The sequence below is a fragment of the Atractosteus spatula genome, chromosome 6 (assembly GCF_055471065.1).
Source record: "Atractosteus spatula isolate fAtrSpa1 chromosome 6, fAtrSpa1.hap1, whole genome shotgun sequence".
NCBI lineage: Eukaryota > Metazoa > Chordata > Actinopteri > Semionotiformes > Lepisosteidae > Atractosteus > Atractosteus spatula.
The window spans coordinates 60546775-60574702 of record NC_142711.1 but is presented as its reverse complement, the minus strand read 5'-3'; the positions used below and the strand labels follow the sequence as shown (position 1 = coordinate 60574702).

The 27928-nt window shown below is 39.2% G+C and overlaps 1 protein-coding gene across 1 annotated transcript; it reads left to right on the top strand.

Moving 5' to 3' along the window:
* Positions 1–749: 749 nt before the first annotated feature.
* Positions 750–10298, top strand: LOC148833127 (interferon regulatory factor 4-like). Its single transcript, XM_088918774.1, has 9 exons — positions 750–779; positions 1192–1391; positions 2433–2619; positions 3429–3523; positions 4764–4899; positions 5690–5797; positions 7433–7801; positions 9200–9312; positions 10030–10298. The coding sequence occupies exons 2-9, from the start codon at positions 1194–1196 to the stop codon at positions 10171–10173; spliced, it is 1350 nt and encodes a 449-aa protein (XP_088774900.1). The 5' UTR covers positions 750–779; positions 1192–1193; the 3' UTR covers positions 10174–10298.
* The last annotated feature ends 17630 nt before the right edge of the window (positions 10299–27928 follow it).

The following is a 27928-nucleotide window of genomic DNA, read 5'->3' as shown; positions in this document are numbered from 1 at the left end:
TGCAGAATAGTTCAGCCAAGAAAATATTCACTTTTCTCGGCGTTAGCAGGTGCATTAGAATTGATTCAGACTCATACCAGTAGAGGGAGACCTCCTATAGTCCAGCAGGTGACATGAATGAAGCTTCACTCATCCTCCGCAGAAAACCTGTCTCGGCGCTACCACTAAAAGTCTGTTATCGCGTTTCAGGTGGCATAACTTTTGATTATTCCTGTCGAGGAGCCTATAGGTGGAGAGTCTATGACCTATTAACAATATCGGGGTTCCGAATGATGGGTGACAGAGAGAAATGTCTTGTAAAGTATGTGAACTAGAATAGGTCTTTCATATGCCCCTAGTAAATAAAAACAATAAATTAAAGATTGCATTAATATTATTATGATGATGTAGTATCACGTTGAGAAAGTAAGAAAGTAGTTGGTATGAGTAACAATATCAAGACATCAAACATTATCGTAAGTGTGCTCAGTTTTTCTTTGTTTTAGAAGGGTATCTTCAAGGGCTTCTGACGATCTCGGCGTTTGTGCTCTTTAAGCATCTTGAGCCCTTCTGCTCACGATCTGCAGGGATTTCCCAGGCGTTTACGGTACTAGATAAGATTCAGAGAACCCGCTCTGCGCGGCTCTTCTCCAGGGTACAGCCCGTCTTTCTTGAGCTTGGCTGGAGCTCCGCCCCGCTGGCGACGCCCCTCAACTATAAACTATTTAAGAAACAAAAGTTCCTTATTCTGAGTTTTGGTCCTTCTGACACTGTGACAGTTCTTGCTAGGAGTATCAAAGGTAAGTGGCCAGTTCAGGTTTTGAAAACCTTCACCTCATTAACCCTTTGATGCTTGAATTCAATTCAGTGTATTAGTAGTGGCATTCATATTGCTATTATTATTATTTTTTAATTCGAATTATTTAATTTTGTACATTGCTTCGCGATGATTGTAATGAGTAATTACGACGGTAATTGCTAATTGTGAGTGCACGGAAATATTTCGTTTTTGTGTCTCATCAGCTTCACCTTCATTCCTACTGCATGCCTGTCGTTCGCTTTGTGGTTGTTTTTTTTTTTTATTCAGTGGCTTTAGCTCTCCCTTATTTTAACTTTTTAACTGTTCGCGGACCCTGCCTCCTTTGCACACCTACCGCGAAACGTGTCACCCACGACTCCGTAATGCCCATTCTGTTGCATGCGTTTTGACAGACATGAACATAGACAGTGACTGCGGCATGTCAGTCAGCTGTGGAAATGGGAAACTTAGGCAGTGGCTGATCGATCAGATTGACAGCGGGAAGTACCCCGGATTGGTTTGGGAGAATGACGAGAAAACCATTTTCAGGATCCCCTGGAAACACGCGGGCAAGCAAGACTACAACCGAGACGAGGATGCGGCGCTCTTCAAGGTACAGACCGTGCAAGCGAAGCACGCTAAGATCACGACCTTAAACCACGCGATCGATCTGAGTCCACACTTATTCGGAGCACAAAGCAGGCATTAGGCACGGCATACTGTATCTTTGAAAGGAGAATGATTTAGAGTCCGGGGGAGGTGTGCGAAAACTTAACGATTTAATAACGACTTCTTATAGATAGAAATGCATTCACTGAGTTAATGGGGAAGTGTAACTACTGATTTATCTATTAGTGATTTATCCCTTCATCTGTGGAGTCGTTCACTACTGCATTGTATGTATTTACGTTACATGAATACAGTATATGCTATCAGCTTCAATTAGAAGACATTGAGATTTCATTATTACCGACCTATGACTAATAATAGGTTTGAGTAATCATAATGATATCGATATCTTATAGCATATGAATAATGAACCTATCGACCTAACGAGATATGTTCATTATTCATATGCTGTAAGGTTTTATACTGTGTACTGACTATAAACGTGTTATACAGACCCTCTCTTAAAAGAAAAAAAAACATTAATTTCCATTTTAAAGTTTTTTGACCTTTTTAAGTGTTGAAAATCCTCCAAATGTTGGTGCAAACCACCAGCCCAGTAATGACCATTCTAAAGGGCAATGACAATTTTATTGTAATTTAAAAATGTTTCGAAAACCAGGGTTTAGCGCACTTTTTATTTTCATTGGGCTTGTCTATTTTGTTGATGTCTCTTTCTTTTCACTGTGTTGAAGGCTTTTTTGCTCACAAATGGCTATTCTTAATGCAACAACAAAAAAGACAGCAATGCCTGTTAGAATAATAATATACAGTGTCTCAAACTGTCACATACACCAGAACATTAGGAAGAAACTGTGCATCCAGGATGCCTTTTTAAAAACCAATAAACTTGCTTGACAACCCATAAGGTCTGTTGACTTCAAAGTCACACTTCCAGCTGGAGTATCACAATTTAGCCAAATACACTGAATGTATTATGAACAAATCCCTGAAAAAAAGTTTGTTTGTGTGTTCTTCGTTGTGCTAGGCTTGGGCACTTTTCAAGGGGAAGTTCAGAGAGGGAATCGATAAGCCTGACCCCCCAACGTGGAAAACACGACTGCGATGTGCCTTGAACAAAAGCAACGACTTTGAGGAACTGGTGGAGAGAAGTCAGTTGGACATTTCCGACCCTTATAAGGTCTACAGAATAATCCCAGAAGGAACAAAGAAAGGCATGCCATTTTGATTTTCTTCTTTAATTTACGTTGTTTTCTTTAAGAGTTTTTAATGTTCTTTTCAAGACAAAATTACCAAACGCCTGGAGAAAATTATTTTTTTGTTGTTCTGTTGTTGTCACTCTGCAACTGAGCAATGTGGTGTTGTGGCCTGCTTAGTTCATGAATACACTGGCACTCAGAGTTTTTTTTCTTAACATGCGTTCAGTCTTCAGATGATGATTTTGAGTTGCCCTTTTTTAAACGAGAATGTTTTAAGTCAGTTTCCTTCTGAGTGAGGGCACATGTTCATTAATCCCTTCCAGTAAAAACACTGAACTAGTTTCTATACCAAAAACACCTCACCTTGTGCAGATCTGAGGATCGTGCAGTGCACTTAAAGGTGTTGTGGTTGTGTACTTTAACTTCAGTGCAATCTGCAATTTAATGTCAAAGAAGCAAATGCAAACTCTCCTTCCTTTTTTAGTGTTTAAAGACAGTAAATAAAAGAAAAGGTTCTAATGATTTGCAAAAGAGGCTACATCTTAGCGAAAAACAATGCTATGATGCATTGCTCTGCTGCCATTTCCTTTGCTTCAGGCATTGGTGTGAAATGTCACAAAAGTGTTTGATATTCGAATTAGTTCTTGCCCCCCCCCCAAAAAAAAATATTTTCCTTAATATGAAATATTAATATTTTATTTTAGGATCGCATTAATGAATAATGAATTGCGTGGAGGTGGAGAACACCTTTAAAAAGAAGGCTTAAGTTCAATATCTGGAGTTTGTTTTTAAATAACAAGGGCTTGTTTTCATTGTTTTTTAAGCAGGAGCAAAGCAGATCAACATGGAGGAAGCAAACACACACATGAACTCTCTGGGCTACCCCATGCACCCTCCATACCCTCCTCTGCAAACCCAGGTAGCCTCCCTCTCACCAAGAGGAAGATGTTTTTTCTTTATTCAAGTGGCTGTAATAACATGATGCAGCAGTGTGATGGAGTGTATTTTTGGTCATAGCAAAGGTAGCTCCACTAGCCTGAGTTTTCTCAGGTATGGACATTTATGCAGTGCATTTACAGGCATTTACAGGCTGCAAATCTGCAATTAACCTCATCGTTTGGTAATAAAGTTCTAATGAGATTTGTTGCAATGTTCCGATGCATTTTAGTGGCTGTGCAACATGAATAGTTTTCCACAGCACAAATCCTGGTTTTCCTGTCAAGAATTCCTAAGGGAATTAATTGGAATTGTAGCACAATCAAAGTGTCTAGCAGTCAAAACAATATCATTTTCAAATTTTACAAATAAGTATAAATGGTGAAAATAAAGATCAGCTTTGTTTGCCAATTTACACTGCAATTTAACAGCGCAGACACAGAGCTCCTTATTACCTCCATAATCATCTTTCAGTTTTCTGGTACATGTCAATACGTCAGTGAAACCCCTGTAATACCTGGGATTCTTTTTAGCTGCATCTCATGTTTTGTTCATACAAAAGTAGGATATAGACCCAAGCCCTCAGCGGAATCAGAATCTTTTGTATGTATTGCACAGAACAGCATTTAGAGAAGGGGAAAAAAATGAATAAGAAGAAGTACAGGCAATTATGTTTTCTGCAGGGAGGAGGAATGACACCAGTTGTAGATACAGTATTTCTTGTTGGAACGGACACATGGTCACCCTCAGGGACTTGTTCGGCCAGCTTCTGCCTTTGTTTTGCTCTGCAGTTCCACAGTGGAAATCGCAGATGTTAAGTGCCAGCTGGACACGGTGCCAGTTCTTACTGCACAACTGTCCAGGCCTTTGTGCCAACCTGGGAAACTCCCGGCTTACTCTACCCCATCTGACATACAGTATGCGTATGTTTCTTGGCCTTCTCTGGCTATTCCTTTCTGCTGTTAGGATGGCAAAGGCCACATCTGATCTTACAGTTCCCAGCCCTGTAGCACACACTGTGCATCCCTCATGAATACTTCCATGCACATTAAAAATCACAAAGTTAGCTTGTTTTTTAATACAGTGATCAGTGCCTTTCAGATAGTCTGATGTGTACAAGAGGACGACTCTAGGACAGCTCCTGTCGAAGATGCTGCTACAGCCCATGCTGCAGACTTTTCCTGTTCTAGTCTTAAAGGGCAGCATGGTTTTGTGTTCCTCAGGTGCCCAACTACATGGTTCCACATGATCGCAACTGGAGGGACTATGTTCAAGAGCAGCCCCACCCTGACATACCCTATGGCCAGTGCCCATATCCTACACGAAACCTCTCTTGGCAAGGAGCTGCTTGTGAAAATGGTAAGAGCTCAATATTTTTCTTACAGTGCGTGTTTGATGAAAACTTGGGGAGAGGGCGTGAAACCACAACACAAGTAGATTTCACTATAGTGATGAATAGCAGCCCTGCTGCCTCTCTAAACTACTCATAGAAAGGGGACCAAAGATAAAAATTAGAAAAGTGTAAACGTGGTCTCTTTCAATTAAGCTAGAAAGGTGAGGCACGAACTTTTGCTTTTATTTGTGATAAAGTTTTAATTGCAACTACTTCTCCAAACTTTGAGGTTGTTTTTTAATGAGTAACTGTTCCCTCTATACAATAAAGAACTGTTATTCAGCATTACCATTCTGTCTTTGTGAAGGTGTGCTTTGCCACTTATTAGTGCTATGCCCCAGAGAATTAAGGAACTAATGCTGATAACGTGCAGGAGGTAAAGTTATAAATGACTCATGTGTTCCAGGACTGGAATGGCAAGACTTAAAACGCCTCTTTTAAACAAAGAAAGATCCATGGTTATTAAAGGGGTTTTTTGGATCATTTGCTTGCCTGTAGGAAGAAACCGTTTTTGCAGAAACCATGATAAAAATGTGTACATCTGTGGCTTCCTTTTCTTTGTTTTGACCTTGCTAGACGTCTCATCTAATGGAAGTGATTGTACCTGATCTTATTAAATATTCTGGTTATCATTTAGAATAATTGAATTCTGGTAAAAAAAGTTTTACTTCTGGTATCTGCTGGAAAATAATAGAAGGTATTAGTGGATGTACGTTTTAAGGATACTAAATGTAAAATTTCTCATATTTACCCAAGGGTACCAGATAACAGGATCATTTTATGCTTGTTCACCCACTGACTCTCAACCACCCGGGTTTTCACTTGATCCAAGCATGAGGTCTGCAGAGGCAGTAGCTCTCACAGGTAAAGAACTCTCCCCTCCATTCAAAAAGTACTGTACATTTCCACAGGGCGTAAGTGTATCTCTCCTGGACACCACACTCATCTGTGGAAAACTCCCTGTGATTTTGTGGTGTCGTAAATTCAGATTTCGCAATAAATGGGGCTCGGCAACTTTTGTCTCTCAATTAACACATGCAGGAGGAAAAACTACACCTCAAAAATCCAGGAGCAGTTACAATCAGTTCTGCAACAATTAAATAGGTGGAAATATCTTGAGAGTGAAACCGCCCTGAACTGTCTGTGATGTGTAGTGTGGGATTTTTTTTAGATGCACCACAGTGAGAAGTTTCTGTCATTTCATTCAGTGTTGTAGAAAATGTGCATCTTACATCATGAGAACAGAGACTGCAAATGGTCCTACACTACTGAATAGAACACTTCTGAATAGAAGAGCTGTCTCTCTTATAGGACAGCTTTATTTCTCAAAATTATATGTAGTATATATTAAAAAAGAAAAATTGGTTGGGTGGGTTCCCAAGTATATGTTGGGATTATTGATAGCCGATTTATCATTGATGACGGACATACCTGTACATATTTATGAAAAAGACTGCACTCCAGCTGACACCCAGTGTGTAGACTGGGGATTATCTTCAACAAGATTTTCTAAATGTCATCCAAAAAAACACCTAAAATATCTACAGAGCGTCAGAAAATTCCTCATTACCGATAGGAAATTGATGTGTCTTCTTCGAAGTGCTGTACATATTAACATAACTTCTGCGGTATTTAAGAATACAGCACAGTCTGTTGCTAATGCATTACACCTAAGATACTGTACGTATGCTAATTTGCCAAGGTTACAACTTCCTTTAATATTTCACTAAGATATACTGTAGTGCAGTACAATAGACCGTACTGTTAAATGGTGTCAAAGGCATAGTACATTATTGTGTCACACAGTGTACAACAGTAGTGTTGTATGATGACTTCCTCATTTAACATTACTATTTATTTATTTTTCTTCAGAAGCTCTAAGCCTGCACACAATGATAACAGTTTAAAAGTTTGCTGGCAATTCATGCTTAGCAGATTTGCCACACTGTGACATTGTGGATGGTTTAATGCAGCTGTTTCTTTATTGACTTTTTCTTTGCAGGGCTTTTAATGACACATCAGTGCTATGTCATTGCTAAAATCAAACAGAAGGGTAGCTGGGGTTACACTGCTTTCACTGTATGACACCTTCAAGCATAGGGTCGAAACAGATGCATTTGAGATATATTTAAATGAACTCTTCTTCTTCTCTTTTATTGCCTGTCACAATGTTTTTCGAAAAAGCTTAAGATGTAGAGAAGAAGAAATTTCCCAAAACACTACACTGCATGGAGGTCTTATTGATTGCTGACAGACGTGTTAGGTTTTCTAAAGACTGTTGTCTTGAAGAGAAATGATTCCTCTCGTACATACTGTAAAAGATGGAAGAAGAAAAAATAGGAGTAGATTCTCAGGAAGAGACCTGGTTGCGGGTTTTAGGCAGTTTAGCCACTTTAGGTAAATGTCGACCAGTGGACATTTATAGGCTCTTAGTAAAATGATGCCTGAGCCTCAAGAAGAAATAGTAAAGGTAACCTGTCTTGTGATTCTTCCTCTTAGATTGCCGACTACACATTTGCTTGTACTACCGAGAGTCCCTTGTCAAAGAAGTGACAACAACGAGTCCTGAGGGCTGCAGGATATCCTCCTCCTCGAGCATCGATGACAAGCTGTACGGCCACAGCAATATAGATCAGGTCATCTTCCCGTACCCCTTCCCACAGTCCCAGAGGAAAGGCGTGGAGAAGGTGCCCAACGCCCTGGAGAGGGGCGTGCTGCTGTGGATGGCGCCGGACGGGCTCTACGCTAAGAGACTGTGCCAGAGCAGGATCTTCTGGGAAGGCCCGCTGGCCCCCTACAGCGATAAGCCCAACAAACTGGAGAAGGACCACACCTGCAAGCTCTTCGATACACAGCAGTTCCTCGCAGGTACGTGTCCGTCTCTCCTCGCTGCCCCTGATCAGCGCATCGGCACTGTTTAGAGCCTTCAAACTCTGAACCTAGGAGTTACATCCTAAAAATAGCAAAATCCTTTCTGCTGTCAAATTTCACACATTACAGTTACTCACTAGACCACGGTTAGGACTGAGTCCCGTCAATAAAATATATTTTCCTTATTTTTCAAAAAAGAACCTTCTGAAGCTCAGAGCCTATTGCCTTACAGTGGGGATTTTGTGTTGGGTATGAAAGAGATGGGGTATGCCCAGATGGAGAACAAAGAAGGTTTTCAAACATAAGGAAGCTCAAACATTTGGCCCATCTAGGTCATCGCAGCTAAGCGATGAACCAGGAGCACAAGTGGTACTTACTCTGAACATCCTTTGTAACATTTAGGATATATTAAATTACTGCAATTTTAAACATTGCAAGTGTTTTCCTCATGACTGTCAATTTGATTGACATACCTCCATAAACTAGTGTCTGGTTTTAAGAGATTCTTTCTCTCAGTAACTGCACAGTTAAACATGTGCTTTACATGTTAAAGGCAAGTCTGGCTTACAGCAGTGAGACAAAATAAAGAACCCACCTCTGTAGATAATCAGGGGTCCCTGCCCTTGCAAAAAGGCCGGAAAGGCATCTACAAGCTTAGGAACGTGATGAAATTTGACTTTTATTTACAGGGAATTGTTTAAAAGTCCTGCCTTTTCAACCTGAAGATAAATGCATTTCATCTTGGAAACGTCTAGGACAATGGAGCTTTAGTGTCAGTGCGCACCTGAATAAGTCAAACACTTCTTTTTACCACTGGCCTTTCCACTAAAACAGCCTGCTCTCGTCCCACTCTCTAGCCTTACAGATAATCACTTCAAGTTGTTCTCTTGCTGCTTACAGACTAGGCTCAATGCTGTTTTCCACTGGGCCTTTCCAGCCATTTTGTTCTAGACTGTGTCTTGCGTGCTTGCAATGGCTCTGTACACTTCTGCGCTGAAGAGATAGTGGTACTATCACAATAGTGGATGCTAGTGTGAACAGAAGATTTTAAATTCAACAGTTCCTCCTTTTGCACAAAACCTGTTCTGTGAAAAGGACACAAAAGGAATCAGCTGTGTAAACCATTCAGCGTGGTCAGTTATTCCCTACGTAATCAACAACAAAGATTTCATCAATTTCATCACTATAAATTTTCAAAAGGTGTTGACTCAGGTGTACTTGAATCTCTGAAGTATCTTGTATATCTGCTTGTCCTAAGCCCTGTTTCAAATCGTACTGAGCTCTTTCCTTTACTTGAAGGGGATGTCACGTTGTGAGAACCGTCGGCAGGTCAATGTGTTTAATGGGGGTGCTTTGAATGTAGGGATTATTAAAACACTCTTTTTCTTTCCCTAGAGCTCCAAGGCTATGCTCACCATGGACGCTCGGTGCCCAGGTTCCAGATTGTGTTGTGTTTTGGGGATGAATACCCTGATCCCCAAAGGCAGAGGAAGATGATCACAGCTCATGTATGTTTCTAAGGCTTCCTTGAGCTTTTCATTCAGATTGGTTTTGTCTTGCCTCCTGTTGTTATAAGCTGACCGTGGTAAATGTGCAGTGCAGCTGTGTCCTTGACCCTGTCCGTTCCCCATGATACTGTGCTTGCCCACTGCTTTAGCATGGTTGCCAGCAGTGTGTATCATGATCTACAGATCAGTTCAGTTTGACCACAGCTTACCTTGTAGGTTTACAACCGTTTTCCAGTGACCTTTGCTAAGAGTCTTTTTAGCTCTAAATCTCAATTAAGTATTTTCTACAGACAAATGATGGAGTATGACTAAAATAGAATCAGGTGTAATTTGTTAAGACTGTACCCAGCCTAGGAGAATTCCCTCTCAAATATTCCTACAGTTCCTGTGGTGTTTCAGTGTTATCTGCTTGGATTTATGCTGACAAACATGGCTATCTCTTTCTATGTATGTGCTGTATAGGATTACATTTGAACTGTACATGTTCTGTACAGCAAACGTTTTTTGTGTGTTTTGGTTTTTTCCCCACTTGACAGTTGGCCCATACTGAGTAGTCATTTTTGCGTTATTCTTATTTTTATTCAAGATTACTCATCTTGCATGTCAAAACAGTATTTCAAATTAGGTTTCAAGTTTCCCCGCTAAATGACTCGTGTTCCTTCTGCGTGCAGGTAAAACATCCAATTTAAAACGGACTTCTCTTCTTCGATTTTGCAGGTGGAACCCATGTTCGCCCGACAGCTCTTCTATTTCGCCCAGCCAAACACCAGCCACTACCTTCGAGGATACGAGATCCCAGATCACGTCTCTTCCCCTGAGGCGTGCCAGAGGGTCATTCCGCACAGCTCCCCACAGGAGTGAGCCCCGTGCCCTCCTGGACCACTTTTCCTCCGGAAATGAACGCTGTTCCTAATGCGGCGAACTTTGAATCCGAGCGACCAGCGAATCCCGGGAAGGGATTTTCCTTGTGCCGACGTTGCAAGGCAGGGGGGAGGGGGGGTGGGTGGGAATGAAAACTGCACAGTTCTGGAGCTGACACAAAACTGACAAAACAGCAGAGCCTTGAGCATGAAAACTTGTTCCTGTCCCATGAATGCATTAGAGGAGACCTAATCCCTGGACACATGGGCGAGAGGAGAGACTGTAGGACTTGCTGGCTGTCCCTCTATTTCAAGCTAAAAAGACTTTTTCTTCAACTAATCGAGGGAAGTCAGTTATGGGACACAATATCCTCATACGTTCTTTGAATATTTTCCTATGTGTTTTTTGATTAATGTGTTGTGTATTGCTGTTTGTTCTTCGGTTGTTTTGATGTATCCTCAGGGCCTGGTAATATTGGTATTCTTTAAGGTCGAGAAGCACATGATAATTTGCAGGGTGATTATTTGTAAAACAATGTCAGAACCTGTTAGGATGTTCCTGGCCATCGTTTGGCCCGTAGTAATCAATGGTCTTTTTCAATCAGTGATGAAGACAGGAAGGTCTTTTGACAATCTGGATTTTATATATATAGGATATATTGTATATAGAATATTTTGTTTATGGACTGTTTATGTGTTAGTCTATCAGTTTATATGCCAAGATGACCTGACCCATGTGTTTTGTATTACGCTAAATGGAAGTTTAAAGTCATACAACAGCCGCAACTGAGCAGTTACAGAATGTGTTAAAAAACATTGTTATGAACACTTATTTTGATCATCATGCTATAGTCCAGTAAGAGGGATAGCGTGCTTGATATGTACAGATCAATTTAATTGCTAACTTGTAATAGATGTGACAGTGGACTGTTGGGAATCCCTTTAAAACAGCATGTGCCTTCCTGTGAGTCTTCCTGTGACAGTGCATGTGCCATGTTTAGCTAGATTAGATTGATTCTGATGTGGCTGTAATAAGTACAGTAAATCATCCATGACTACTGTAGCATATAGAATATATAGAATCCTTGGATCATATAACATATGAGGGCTGTGACAATTTCTCTGAGGTTTGTTTGCAAAATCTGCTCTTTGTAACTGAAATCTACACTGTACACAGGTTTTAAGAATGAAGGTTTATATTTTTCTAAATAAGAAACAAAATAAAAAAAAGGCAAACGAGACTGGCATAAATGCAGAAAACAGGAGTGTGGGTTTGAAGATTGTAAAAGCTTTTTTTTGCAAAATCTACTTTTTATAACTGAAATCTACACTTTACACTGCATCGGTTTTAAGAAGAGGTTTATTTCTTTCTATAAAGGAAAAGTGAAGCAAGAGACCAGCATAAATGCAGAAAACAGGAGCGCTGGTTTGAAGATTGTAAAAGCTTGTTTGCAAAATCTACTTTTTGTAACTGAATTCTACACTTTATACTGGATCGGTTTTGAGAATGAAAGTTGATCTTTTTCTAAGTAAGAAGCAAAAGAAAAAAAAGGGGGGGTGGGGGAACAAGAGACCGACATACAGTACATGCAGAAAATAAGAGTGCGGGTTCAAAGATTGTAAAAGCTACTGTAAATATCTTTCTGATAAAAATATTTTTTTTGGAAAAACCTTCAGAATGGCTTCGTATTCTTTTCCCACATGGCACTTCTTCGGCCAGCTGAGCACCCTTCTTCAAGCACAGGGCCAGCATATTGGTCATGCTCTACACTTTCTCCAAGGGGACTTGCTTTACGGTAAACTACAGTAACCCCGCTGGGGAGAGGCCGGGTGGGCTATACCCACACAGCTTCCTGGCATGTGCTGCGTCTTGATGGGAAAACGCCTGACTCAAGGCAACGGCCCACGTCCGTCATCTCGGTCCTCGGTCCCTCAGCCACAGCGGCCGTGGGGGAGGAGGAGGGGGAAGACCCGGACGTGCACGACACCGGAAGGCCCTTTCTTTATTTCTGTGAATGGCCGCGGACTGGAGTGTTTGTAAACAAATAGCGGTTCTGACAAATTTACGAGCAAGCCGAAGCGCAGGGCTTTTCCCTTCGGGCTGCGAAGACCGGGAGTGGTTACAGCGCGCAACGCGCAGCACCTGCAGCAGACGTAAGCTACAGCCCTCACCCTCCAAAAAAAAAAAACTAGCATAGGAGGAGAAAAAGTGTATTGTCGGAGCAGAACAAAAGAGCAATGTTGTGTCTGTTGTTAATGAGTGCCTTTGGTACCTTAAGACTAATGCAGGGTGTGTCACCCTTTCAAAGAAAAAAGCCCTTAATTCAGTCAGTGATGGTTTTTATCACGGTCATATTAAACTACATTCCAGGAGTGAAGCATGAACATCACAACATCACTTATGAGCAAGTCTTAGAGCCCTGTCATTTTTCTCCCCTCCTTACCCGTTAATGAATCAACAGAGACCACGAAGTTGAAGTGCAGATGTTGACCGAAACAGGTCATGAATTGTACGCTGACTGAAGCTCCATGTCATTTGTTTCAGCAACTGAAATCCACGTTTCAGATAGAAAACCCATAGAGGTTGACAAAAATTGGTATTGGGAACAATACCAATAAACTAAAAATAGCCTGAATGACTTAAAAAAGGCTGCCCTGTTGTCCATTTTAAATGATATATGTATTTCATATCCTCTTTCGTCCTCTGGGCTGTTTTCGTGTGGAGTCTGAAGCAAAGATTATTAAGGACGTTGTCATTCCAATTCACGATTCTGAAACCGTTTACAATGCATTTTTCACAAATGCCAAATCAAAATGGTTGAGAAAAATGTTACAGAGTAGATCAGTGCAAAAAAAAAAGCAGATGATTAATGTGCTAAACACGGGCAATTTATTAGCTTTATACAAACCATAAACAAAGGTCACTTTAAATTACACGTTTGAAACTTATAGAAACACAGAATAGCCGGAAACATCTGAACTATACCACAGAAGGGAATCATAAAGACGTCTAAAACAAGGGAAAACTAGTCATCAGAAAAGAGAGAGTTTGTGACTGAATAAAATAGAAGGTTAAGGAAAAGGTCTTTGTTGGTACCTTGCAGATAAAAAAAGTTTTCCTGTTTTGTAGACACAGATATTATAACCAGTTTCCATGGACTTCAGTGATTTAAAGAAATACACAGTGTAGACAAATGAGACAGAATACAACATGATGTTGTTCAGGGCTTGGAAGAAAGATCTTAATGTCTTAATGGGTTAACGAAACCTGGAAAGCAGAATGCTGGCTGCTGTATGTTTGTACCAAGTGGATCCTGTTGATGTGACACACCAGGAGTCAATTCCAATAGAGAGAACAATCCAGGCACAAGTAACACTGTTACTAACAGAGAGTATCTCGAGGGAGGAAGACAAGGGTATCACATGTTCTGCAAACGTGAGATGGTGAGATCAGATCAGCGTGAAAGCTGGAAGATTTACAAAAAAGATGAGATGAGCATATCGAAGGCAAATCCACTATTCCAGGGAAGTCCTGGAATGAGTGTACAGTATAAGAATAACTGACATTCTCCAAAAAATGATGAGTTTAAGAGACATGTTTCTAGAGTTGTAGCTATTCAAGTTTCTAGGGATGTGAGATTCTTCCATGCACATGCTGTGGAGCCCATAGAGAAACATGCAGGAGGAATCGTTAAGTGTATTAGGGCTTCAGCAGTGTAGCAGTGGAACAGGAGACTGAATTGCATTGCCCGCATAAAACAGCCCTATGGAACACCACTGGTAAGGTCGCTCAGAATAGACCATTACCTATTGAAAAAGGTTGCTTTCCCACAGACAAGTAAGAGCCACTATAAACTAGGTGCCAAATCAGACCTGTTGCTCTTCTGTCTTCTGTGTCCCACACTAGGCTCATTTAATGTAACCTTTCGGTGTTCTAGATCGGTGTTTCCCAGCCCTGATTGTGGGGTACACTAGTGGCTGCCAGTTATCACTTCAGCTGATCGTTGGTGATTTGGCTCCAGACTCAAAACCTTCATTTTCAGAAGGGCTTTTACTTGATCGATCCTGTGTTAGCCCCTGACAACTTCTGCTTTCTAAACGCTTGTTTTAATTGTGCTAATTTTGTTACCTGTTCTCCTTGTTAACTTTTTTCTCTTAGTGTGGAGCACTTTCAGAAGTTACTTTGGAAGGTGCTATATAAAATAAAGTTGATTATTATTATTAAACATTCTGTTATGTAATTGTAGAACAAAATTGCTTAGAAACTAGCAGGAAACCTTTGTTAAATGCTGGGTTTCAGCTAGTTGTTTGGCTTGTTTGAACCAGTTAATACAGGTCAGAGAAGGGTTATCAGAGTGTATGACAGTTAGTGCCATTCTTAGCTATGCCTGATGATCATTTCTGCAGTTCAGCCAAAGCCCGATAAGCCTTTAAGAAATAGAGGCGAGAATAGAATGCATGAATGAATGAAACAGATTGCTGTATTTTTTTAGACATTTTAGACATGCTTATGGGTGTAGCACTCTGCAGTGTTTCTGAGATAATGGGATTGTTGAGCTATTGAGCTTGTTGGGATTGTTTAGCATTCATTGTTGTTGTTCTAAAAATCACAGGTCTCATATCTTGTGATGACAGAACAATGCAGCATCATCACTGAAGCAGGGCTTTTGATAGTATAGAATAAACATCTTGTGACCTCATTTCACTTCCTGAGATTTAATGCTAAGCCATTGATGTGTAATGAAGAACTGCTCTCATTCAGAATATTATTTTCTTCTTTTGCTTCACATTAAAGATCCAGTGTTCCAACATGTTACATTTCTGCTTCATACCTGAAATCAGTAGGACTTTGCCTGTATTGACTTTGTGTCTTTGTGCCCACTGAACTGACTGATGACAGCAAACCTCCAGTGCACAGACTTGAACTGTTAAGTAAAAGATTCCAGCAAGTAAAAATAAAACCATATTCAACTTTAAAAACCAGAATGCAGTCCTGAATCTAGAAGACCCAGCAAGACTTAGGATCTTAATTATGGTTATGGCAGCATTTCCAAAATTTTAAAGAATAAGAAAGGCATCTTATATCACTGAGACAAATAATACATTTGCTTTGAATTAATGTACTGCTTGTAGGGTTGTCAGAGACCAAGTCTCTGGGAAAACACAGAATGTATCAGGCCTTATGATACAGTATGTAAAAACTGAGCAGAACTCATAGGACCACCATCTTTGAAATACAAAACCAAAGGCCAGGTGACCTTATGATTCGTGATTCATTTTTTTAGGTGACATCTACAGTAGAAGTACAATCAGAATGTAGTCATCTCTCCTTTGCATGGTGTTAGTGCTACTTTTAGACTTGGCTAAAATTATCTAAGCACTGGAGTGGAAAGACTAAATGGGACATGAACCGTTGCTTGTGCAAAGTTGTAGCATGAACCATATTGCAGCAGCATTAAAAAATGCACAAACATGAGCACTTCTAAAAAACATGCTCAATATTTACAGATCCTATAGATATAGAATGAAAGTTTAAATGGGACAATTACAAAGATTCAAAGCTAATTTTCCTCAGTGAACTATTCCAAACATAACCTGTGGTGCTTCTGTATTAAAAATACATTTAAGGTGTTACCAGCATGCTGTACATAAAAGCCTTCCTTTTAATTAAGATAGTATATGAAGACTTGTGATCAGTTAGTCAGACTGTACCAAATTTTATTTTACTTTCAAAACATCAATCACTAAATAAACAACACAAACTTGCCAGCTCTGAAAAAAATGAATTTTCAACAGTTTGCATAACAGCTCACTACCTTTGTCAGCTCACAGTCTGCACCAGGGAACCCGTTGGTGGCCAAGCTAACTAATCAAGCCCTTATCGAACTGTTTTTAGAATTTTTCTACAATTTCGTCTTGAAATAATTATTCTCAATAACTCTTTGGGATTTTCTGAGAGGGACAGAAAGGTACAGATATAAGACTTCATGTTTAAAAAAACTGCTTTCAGGCAGATTGATCTAAAAAAGGTAATACCTTGATTCTGGGATGTGCTTAGCCATTTCATAAAAAGTAAAACAGCATAGTAACACATTTGGGGTAGTATTAAGACTTCTGAACATATGAAACAGGAAGCTAGACACAGATGCACAGGAAGAGTACCCACAAAGAAAAAAGTAATAGTACTGTAGTAGCTTTGACTTTAAAATAAAACTGAAAACATGCCCAGTGCTTTGATTGTATTTTATTAAATGTCTGGAATGATCTTCACTTCTTTCTAAGGAAGTGTGTAGTAGAGGTAGAGGTTTACAGATTGCTCTAAAAAGCAGATTAAAGTTATTTTACAATGCATACACGTCAAGTAAAAAAAAAACAAAACTTGATTTTTATTTTAGAATTCAAGAAGCTCTAAAACACAAATAGTGTCCCATCTTGTCATTGAAAAGATGTCATTCAGCGTTTTTCTATTTGAAAATAATGCTGCTGCTGGTGCACATTGGCAAACAATTTCAGTGGCATAACGTACTAGGATACCTAACGTTATAGGAGGGAGCTGGAATCAGACACGAAGAATATTGTTGTTGGGTTGGTGTACAGTAGTTGTTTGTTGTCGTGTTATTAAAATGCTGCCTTTGAGGAAAATTAAAAAAAAGATTTTGATGTGGGGTTGTGCTGCTCGCGTAAGCACAGGAAGTAGTGCTCAGACAGGATGATGATGGTTATAAGAAAAAAAGCTCTGAGTGACATAATGGCGGAGGGGAGGGGGGGAGCTGTCGTAATGATTACGGATGACAGCAGCAAAGGCAATACACACTTTCCACAGGGCAACGGAATGAGATCGACAGTCAATATTTTAACTCGTATGGAATATGGTTTTTCTGAAGCTGTTTTTCTAACTTCTAACTTTCTTTTTAACACATTTCCACTATGGTACGCTGTTGACAAAATCCACTACATTTACACCTTTTCTTAAATTTCCTATCATCACACCGACAAGCCTGCAACATAACTCTCAGTTATTATCTTCAGACTGATCCTATACCTCTTAAGCATCTAATATCAGTTTACAGAATGCACAACAAATAAATTAATAACCATGCTCATATATTAATATTTGTATATATTGTAGTATAAAATATCAATTTCTTTGCATTTGGCCAGCTTATTACCAGTCATAAAGGTAACAATCTACATTATTGGAACTGCTGTGCTTAATGGGATATTTGAAGTATAGGGTGTTCTGTAATTTTACACTGGGCATGAAATTGTTGGTAAAGAAATAGTTTTGCACAAGGTGAGATAGCAAGAGAAAAGTTACTTCTTAGGGTAATAACATCCAGACATTCTCATCCAGCTATAATGTGGAATAAGAAATCGGAACAGTGGAGTCATTAATTGCTCATATATACAAGAGAAGCTTCTTGAATCCAGCAGTAATATGTATATTTAAATACGTTTTTTGAAAGATTCTTTGTGTCGGCTCTTTATTTTTTTCAAATAAGAATGATTTAAATTTGAATGCGATGAAGGCTACAGTACATGTGCCTTTGACAGTTAGGAATCATTTGTTTAAATTCTGTAAAAAGTAAAAAATAATAACTTCAGCAGTGTTCAGCTTGAAAATGTGAAGAATTTTAGGGTAACTGGAAATCTAAAAATACCTTTGGAGCAATTACATTTCTCTGTATTGGTTGGAAAAATGGCACATCTCAAATCACAAATGCTTAGCTCAGTGGTTTTTATTTGGAATTCAATATACGGTACGGAGCCAATCCAATACTGAACTTCAGACTTCCTAGAATCCACAATCGAATAATCTTCTGCATTATGTGCTTAGTGTGACAAAAAACATTAATTTAATTCTTTAGAAAGTAGGTTAAGATTTGGATGTTAACCAATACCTGGAAACAAGCAGATATTATTTAATGGAACTAATGACATGACTAATACACTTTTATGGATTTAAAAAAGCCCCTCAGTGTCAGAATTTCAAAATCATAGCTTCACAGTAGTGTGGCTCTGAAGATTGTTCAATGTGATAAAGGTATGTGATACACCCACATGACCCCGACATGCACAACAGAAAGATAGAAAGATCTGATAAATGAATTTGTCTTTTATACAGCAAGTTTAATAAATAACACTACAGTCACCTTCCAGATTCAGTATCTTAATAATAATAGTAATACATTTTCCAGGGTTCCAATTTATTTTATCATGAGAGAGCGTTTGTAATACAGATACAGTATACCTCCTATATATTTACCAGGTAGGATAGTGACATCGTGAATGTATCCTTTTTGATGTACAGGATCTGTGCTTGCATTTTCTGAAAAACAAATGATCAATAATGATTTAAGTCCACATATAACAGTATTCAGGTATTCAAACATTGCTACATAGGGATTTATATGTTGGCTAAGATTTATATAGATAATGTTTAAAACAAATTTACAGATATCTACCAACACAATCCAGCAGGTATGCTACAGTTTTTAAACAACAGCTGCATTATTTTTTTGACTGTTTTTAGGTGCCATGCTGCTTTGGAGGGGCTGATGGGCATGTTCCTGTTTCATTAAGATTATTACCTGAGATTTTAATGTACCAAAAAAAACAAACACTCTTATGTTGTGCTTACATGAACTTTTTGCTTATTACGATAATGAAAGTCAACACCATTATGCTGCAATGTATAAAAAATGTCAAGTCTGGGGTCAGATCATCGCAGGCTCCCCGTCTCTGCCTCACAATGTACTAACTTTGTTTTGTGTGAAACAATTTTCTTTCTATCATCTAGATTTTTTTATTTGTTCTGTATGGCACAACCAAAAAAACATAACGGAGTTTACACTCTGCATCACCCCCTCGCCACCTCCCGGTGTCCCCACCTGACTTTCCTGCTCGAGCGTCTCAGAAATGAAACCGTCTAGGGTGGAAATCTAAGGCACAGATAGAACAGCTGTGACAGGAATGAGAAAACGATTGGACACTACTCTGACATTCATCATGTCTTCTGAAAAGATGCACTTACCCTCTGAGAAAGTTTTCACAGTTTCTGTTTTTAAAACTCACTTCCCCAGGATATAAACTAGAACCTGCTAAAGTGCTACAAGATAAAAAAAAAAACACAGACTACTGGGGTTTTCTTGAATAAGGCTCCGTGATCCGGATATTTTTAATTTGTGTGTAAAACACACAATCCTACTTTACTTTTAAGACAATTTTCATGCCCTTTCCTTTCAGTTTATTCCTCCATCAATAAGTCTGCAGCGTCTTGTCAATCCGTGTGCTGGAACCCCACCTAAAATCTACGTGTTACTTTCTATGGGTGCAAACTAAATAAGACACCGATATTGATATTCACTAAAGCAAGTTTCATTGAACAGGCCTTCTGAACACAGCATACCAGTTGATTAAGTGCACTCAGGGCATTGAGCATGGGCGTTCTGGCTCTGGAATGGACTACTTCCCTACAACCAACAGTTTGTGAAATTTCTGAGCTTTGTATCTTTGAAAACCAATTTTTCAGACTCTGACAGCGAAGAGTTGACTCTCATCCCCTTTTACAGCAGAAAGTAAGTTGCACGCTTCACACAGTATGTGTGGGTTGGCGAAGGCAGAAAGAATGATTTGAGGAGAAATGTGAAAACCGGTCAGGGGACATGTCTGCACTGCTTGCTGGCCTTCTACTTTGACTTTCCTTAACCTTCTGTAGACAGTTGCTCACCATAAATCAAAAATGTACCTTGAGAGTCGATGAGGTAGTTCAGCAACAAGATGATATTCAAATTAAAAACACATTAGAGCAGGGGCTGTGTGGATAAAGAGCACATTTCGTCCAGTGGGAGAAGTGAACAGCTACGTCAGAGAAAAAAACCACTAACTGGCCATGGTGTTGAAGCTAGAAAAAGCAGTTATGAAATTTCAGATTTAGAGTCTGGTGTTGAAAGATTTTTACTCCTTTGCAAACATTTTCACAACTTTTTGCTTTACACTCAGACTTTGGGTATAATTCTTGCACTGCTCAGTGAGAATTAATTACTGCTTTAGTCAAAACAACATAATAGACATATTATACTGTATATACTAATATTCAATTTTCCTTGACAAATGGATGAGTTTTTGTTCTTGCAAGGAAAATGCAATGTGTGTTATAAAAATGTCCCTGGTATTACCGAGATAAAGAAATAACATTTACAAGTAATCAAAATCATCTTCTAGCAGGATTCTATTTAAAACTAAATGTTTCCTTCAAAATGGAAATAAAAACACATGAAAAAATCCCTTTATGGTAAGGATTACAGTTTTTTTACAGTAAACTATATCACTTAAAGGTCCTTTTTTGATACAAAGCAGAATTCCTTTTGAACCCACCTTTTTGAATGAAATCCGTGGGTTGTCACCTTTCTAATTTTAGAATGAAACTGATCAAAGCCAGAAAAAGAAGAACAATAAAAGAGTGTAATTTGAGTTTGTTTACAACTCAGGAAGGCTGTGTTTTTTATCCTTTGCCCTCTGTCATGTAAACCTCTTGTCTAACATCAGATTCAAAGCCTCCTACTCTTTACTATAAAAATTGATTCTGAAACTCTTCTGAAACCTAAAGAAGATGTCTATTGTTCCATTACTCACTCTCACAAGCTATTGTGTGAAAAACGTCTACTGTAAATAATAGTGGGCACTCAAGGAACTCTGTCCTCAATATTTACATCGTTTTGCTTCAACCAATAAAAAAAATAGCTTAAACTGTAACCATGCAGATTTTGTGTTGCAGAAATGAAACCTTACTTTCCAATAAATGTTAAATATTTTGAACTTTGTTGCACTTTCATTTTTTAATTGCCCATATACAGTATACTTTGTTCCAGCAGGTACTGTATACAGACATAGCTTTGCTAATGTACTAAGAGGCAGATGTTTGAGTGCATTAGCTACCTTTTCCTCCATTTTGAATTATTTGGAATAATTTTTGACATTTAGGATGGCACCAGGTCCCAGTCATTACCAGTGTAATGGGTTTTGAAGTGATACCGTGTTCATCATCCTGTCTCATGTTTATGATTTTTGCTTATTTCTCAATCATCCTGTATGATGTATTGAGGGCTTGGCTAAACCAGACCTTTTAAATACAGAGACATTCATGAACATCTTGTGAATATTAAAATACATTGTAAGTTCTGCGAATACAGTACGCTAAGCTCCCAGAGTCATTATTTTACTGAGAAATCATTGACAAAAGTGAACACCGCATACTCATCCATAATAGAAGTGACCACATCCCTCAAGACTTACACTGTGTATTATGATGTTTTTTTTGGAGTGGAGATGGGTGGAGATTGTACTGTATATTCTCCCCATGTTCTCCTCCGGGTGCTTCGGTCTCCTTCTTCCAAAGTAGTCCAAAGACCTACAGATAGGTTCATTGCCTTCTGGGAGAACTGCTCCTGGTGTGAGTATGTCTGTGTCTGTGATGGACTGGTGTCCCGTCCAGGGTACCCTGCCTTGTGCCCATTGCTTGCTGGGACAGGCTCCAGCTCCTCTGTGACCCTGTACTGGTTGAAGTGGTTTGAAAATGGAATGGTGAATGTGTGGTGTTTCTACTATCTTGTGTAAAAATATTAGTTTTTAAAGCATCCTGACTCAGCATTCTGTGGCAGAATATTGTTCTATACAAGACAAAGTCTCCCTAGGCGATGTTTAGTGAAAAGAGTGCTTTATATTCTAACTTTCCAATACCAGAAAACTTGTAACTGCATAAATTAGATTATGATTTTTATTTTCTCTATCACCAGTCTTTTGGAGATTACTCATTACAGCAAAAATGTAATTCTGCTTTTGAGTGTGCAGTGTTTTACAAGCCACTGTATAACAATCAGTACCTTCCTGGCCTGAACAGTGCTCACTGGGTGTGGTGTGTTTGGGCGTTGTGAGAAACACATGGTAGTCGCAGTCTGCAGGAAAAATGTGACTTGAATCATAGACTTCGTTGCAGCCACCAAAGTTCTGATATTGCTACTTTGTACACAACACGTACCAGTTTTTTAGTCCGTTTGTACCCGTCGTACAGAAGAAAAAACCCAACCACTAATCACCTGACCTACACAATTAACCACTTATTTCCCCTTTTAGACCAGAAAATCAGGAATCTCTATCTGCAATATTACGCTCTCTGGTGTATTTCCTCTAGTGCTCGGCATGTGCTCCTCTTACCCAGATAAAACAGTCAGAACGGCCACACAGGTGCAATATCGTGCTCTTGTTAGTGCTTCAGTAACCAAGTAAGGTCTGAATCTTTTCAGGATGTGGAGATGAAATGAATAATTTAACTGTTATTTCGCCTGTGGAGAGGCAAAAAATGTGTTACTTTAAGGGTGTTACTCTTGTTTTCTTTTGTCTGACAGTTATTGTGCTTGTCAGTCTTGCAGATAACTATTAATTCTAGAGACACCTTCTCACATACATTCAAACAAGACTGACATTTTTTCCAATTTTTTATATTTCAGTTAACTGCCTGGTAACGTAACCTAGCCATATATAGACATTATTATCTGTCAATCTGTCATCTACAATGGAAAGACAACAATGAATATCTGCATGTCTCCACGGTCATATGAATATTTCTATTTTTATTTTTCATCACAATCTGCTGCTGTGATTACTGATAGCAAAACTACTACTGCTTTTATTGTTGGATCTGTGACTACGACTACTACTTACAGTGCAGTTCAGTACTGATGAAGACAACAAACCATATCTGCAATGTCACAAAAAACTCTGTGCTGTATTCCTGACCATTCCCCTGAAAATAGAAGCACTAGCAAACAAAATAAGTTTTGAGCAAAGCACATTTTCAATTGTTCAAAAGAAAATCATAGCGATACAATTAAGGAAATGATACAGAGTTAGACATTTAAAACCATCCAACTGACTACAATCTGGATGAGATACCAATGCATTCTAGTTCAAAACCACAAGCATGCACTCACACACAAAGATACAGGGCCATTTAGAGAGTCTTGTCAACATGGACTCCATGCCTTTGGGCTGTGGGAAGCACACTGAGAGAAAACAAGCAATCCGGGACCCAAGAGTTGTAAGATAGAAACACTACCCTCTGCACCTTCTGATTGAATGTGTGGCTCTACTGTACTTGTAAATGCAAAAAAAAAAAAAGAGTATGAATGTTAGTTTGGTGCATTTGATTAAGAAACAACAGTTAAACTAAAAATATATTCAAATACAGTAAAGACGGAATCACTTTGGTCCTATTCTCATGCATTTGGGAATGGATCTCTCTGTGTAAGCGGTGCCAGGAGTTAATCTCATTGACGTACCGTAACTGATGGCAGTGTGGTTTACAAAATGTCTTTGGTAAAAAGCCTGCAAAAAAAAGGCTGCAAGAAACAGTGACGAATTCTTCAGTCACACGCATAAAAAGGGAGATAAGGAATTAACAGAAAGCACACAAAGTTTCCAGAAGTAAAAAGCAATGTTCTTTACTAATTTCACAATGGTTAATTTGGAAGAGAAGGGGGAAATACTGACCTGCACCACAGGAGAATACAGGGGGAAAAAATAAAACACATGCCGTTTTTGATCACCAGGCTCTGTTGACAGTGGTGTTACAGTCATGCAAACCAGTCCTGCTTCAGGAAAGTATTCCTCTTACTTTTAAATTCTAATTTTATTTCAAAGTGCTTCTTGTAAACTGATCTGTTAAGCAATTCAGATCCCGTGCTCCATCTGTTTATCTGTTGTCTGCTGGTGCTTATCTGACCTGCTTAGAAAATCAAAGGAGAAACCGCAAAGTCATTTCAGTAAGACCCAATACTCATAATCGGACACAACGGCATGTTGAGGGGGAAATCATGCTCCCTAACCACTGATGGGAAAGTGGATTTTACGGTCGATTAAATCAATCTGATGGCCACCATCGTCATGCTCAAGTATCTTGTTGAAATAAAATTGAAAGCTGGGAGTTCTAATGTTGCACCATCCTCACAATCTCTTTTTAAGTTGGTTACATACTGTTAAAAAACAACTTTGCAGTATCAGAATTTAGGACTCAGCATTCAGAAAGCTGCATTCTGAATACAGTTGTCCTAAAATGTGTATCTTTGCTGTCAGACAGTCTTCAAGCATGTCCTCACTTTGGGTGAGGAATTCAACTTCCCCTTCACTCTCACAGCTCCAGAAACAATGCCTTGGAAAACATCCACATTGTTAAAATTAGCTGTATATGCGAATGAGACAACCTTTAAAAGGGTCAGGAAGACACTAGAGTCTTGTTTATTGCACTAGAAAAATAACTATTAAATTTAGCGCAAAATAAAGAAAATACTGGTCTTTCAAGGACACATGAAAGCAGAAAATGAGAAAAAGCATGTAGCTGGTGCGAACAATTCACTGTTATATCCAAAGGCGAGTTCAAGCTGAAATGAATGTGTCTTTGACTGCTGCTGTCTTAGCCCTGTAAAGCTGTAGGTGCCTCTGTCAGTGTCTGATTGCCTGATTGCCTGTGCAATACCCCTCACCACAATCGGACAAACAGGCAGTTCAGCTAATTATCAGACTGAGGCAGGGGAACCTTGCTCTACCATAGATCAATTCAAATTATTTTTCTTACACCAAAAATATCTTTTACCAGACTTCACCTCTGAGAAGTGGAATATTTAAGGTATTCAAGGCACTTAGCCCAGCATTTTGCGAATTCCAAGGCAGCCCGTTGAGTTACTGGTAATTTGTGTCATAGATAGCTTCTTTAAATATATTGTGAGTTGGAGTAATGAGACCGAGCAAGCCCAAAGTGAGCTTTGGACAGGAGACCGAGCTAAAGCATTTTCTCTTATGAATAGCGCCATTGGAATCTCCTGGTCCTGGGGGAAGGGTGTCTCCTACAGGTCCACCAATCTGATTCTGAGATCTGACGAGATCACACTGGAAGGTGGGAGTGCGGCTGTCAGATTTCTTACAGTCCCTTGCAAATTGAACGCACAGCTGCCTCCTCTGTGAAAACCTGCTTCTGTCTGAATAAGCCCTGCTAAGCAGGACTACGATGGCCACTTTCATTGGAAAGATGTGCTGGGGGCTCATGTGACCTGATTAATTAACACAGAATTGCTGTATATAACACATGTGGTCAGGTTTCAATGGGAAAGTGCTTCATTTTTTAAATTACATACGATATTTTACTAAGCACGTTCTCTATTCCTATCTTGTATTAACTTACCATTTTTGGAGAATTATAGGATAATGCATTTTGCCATTTTAAAATAATATCCTGGCCAATACCACAAGTGGGAGTGCAGACAATATTGTATATGGTTTGGTGGTACGCATATGAGACAAATTAGGGGGCTAGTGTTTCAGCTAGTCATTCTGCAACACGAAGAACAAGTCACAGGCTGTGCTGTAAAATACCTTTCGCATAGTACTTCGAAAAAAAGGCAATACTACTCCGCTCGGAGACTCCTACCAATTCTACATGCAAGTTCGAGTGGTTAAATTAGCGAGCAACACAGCCCCCTTCACAGTTGGATAACTTTTCTTGCGAAAGTGATCTGCAGGGCTTTTACTATGAGAACAATTCACAATTTCTTTCTTCGAAGACCGTGTGGTGTTGCAGGCTTGGTAGGAATAAACTGCAGAGCTGAATGAGTGAGCAGAGGGCAATAGCACTACTTTCCTTTCAGGTTTTCCACTTGTAGCACGTGCACAAGGAGGATTCCCAGTGTGAATAACTATAGTCACAAACACTCTGTATACGAACTATTATTACAAGTAAAGGTTAATTCCACACTGAAAAATAAAAAGGAGAAACACACTGCGTCGGCTGCTGACCCTTCTTCAGGAATTAACCCTAACTTGTTCCTTTGCAACAAGTGCATGTTGATGCAACTCCCTGCTTGAATCTCTTCATACTGTCACGACGTGTTTTGCTTCATACCCTTTTAGTCCTGCTCTTTGCTGTTCATTTTTTTTTCTATCAGGGAACATGTTAGGCATACAATTTATCATTGTTATGGTTTTAAACATTTCGGAAAAATAGGAAGCTTTATTAAGGTTAAACTCAGTTTCTAAGAAATCACCAAAACGTTTCAAAGTCATGCAAAACCTGCAGTTCCTCTCTGCGACTTTCATTCTGAATGTACCTTTTGTTATCCTCAGGTTGAAAGGATTTATTCAATTAAGTCTTAGCAGGAAATCTGAAGCACACACAGTATGAACAAAAAAAATACAGGTTCTAAAAAGTTATTTATAATAAATAAATAGCTAGCTTGACATTTTCCACAGCACTTTCATCGTTTTTGATTAAACGCTCCTATTTAAAACATTTATTTGAAAACTATCCTGGCACTGAGAGAGCGTTTGAGCCATTAAAAAAAATATTCCTCAAACATGAATGTTCATGGTTATACATACCCATATGCAGCTTACAAAACCATTTTTTTCCCTCATAAGGCCATTACACCCCCCCCCCCCAGATTTCCACAAAAAGATGATACGAAGGTGTTTTCAAACAAAACTTCAACACAAGCTTTTAACTTCATCAGCTGCTGCCAGTTGTTTCCCCCTTTAATTCCCTCCAGCTACTGTCCGGCTGCATTGGCCTCACAGCTACTGTCTTTGTAAGCAGCTGTGTCACGATGACATCTGCCCACAGGTCGAGGAGAAGCCCTGCGCACACTGGAGGACCGGGCAAACTCCCAGTGGAAGATTTGAGCTCGGGACCCAGGGTTCACCACCTTGCCACCATAACACAATCTGTAAAGGTGGATCAAAAGGAGCAGAGGAGGGGCACAGCTCTAAATAAAAACACCCCCACCACACAGGGACTGGATCGCAGGATTTGCCTCCTGTCTGTGCCAAGTGTATTCCAGAGCTGCTCTGCCAGGTGTGCGCTCAGCACTCCCAGGCCTGGTCACTTACCTAACTGGACCTTTAGTACAGTAGTGTACTGTAGATGTCACATTAACTTGAAAGGATGTGCTGAACCTTAGCGTGAAACTGCATATCAGGATACATGGCAAGGAAAAAACAAACTAAAATTTACTCAAACAAATACGGAACATGCACATTGCACATTGTAAAAGTGCTTACAAGGTATCAGTGGCAAAATTTCCAACTCTCATTTCTGAGTAGGCTCACTGTATTAATGAGTATGTAAGATGCAATGCTGTGCTGTACGTCCTACATAAACCTAAACCTACACACCAGGCACTTTTACTGTTACAGTAATCCACCTCTTAACAAACAATAACAGTGATGTCATGTTTTTTTAGTAAAATGTAAAATTATATACAGTATGCTCCAACTGTTACCCATGTTCTGTTAAATCCATTTCATAAAGCATGCTAGCCATTATTTTCTACTCATTAAAACGTTGTTAAACCTTAGTAACAAACTCATCATTCACCTTTTAACAAGCTAAATTAAAAAAAAAATTAATAAATGAATTTGGGTTAATAAAATAGATGTCTTTTTCTTAAAGGTCAGGGTAAAAAACAAACCTGAGAAAAAAAACACATTCCACTGTAAAGACCTATATTTCTGCAAAATGTACCAAAAGAGCTGGAAAAAAAGGCTATTCTGTGTAAACAACCAAAGCGCGATTATTCCTGTACGCATGAGGCTGATGTTATCAGCTGTCTAGTGGTATAAGAAAAGGAAGCTGTATTCACAATTGTTTCCTCATTGCCTTCTGGATGAAATACCATGCTTACCTAAGAAATAAACAACTGCTAAGAAATCAA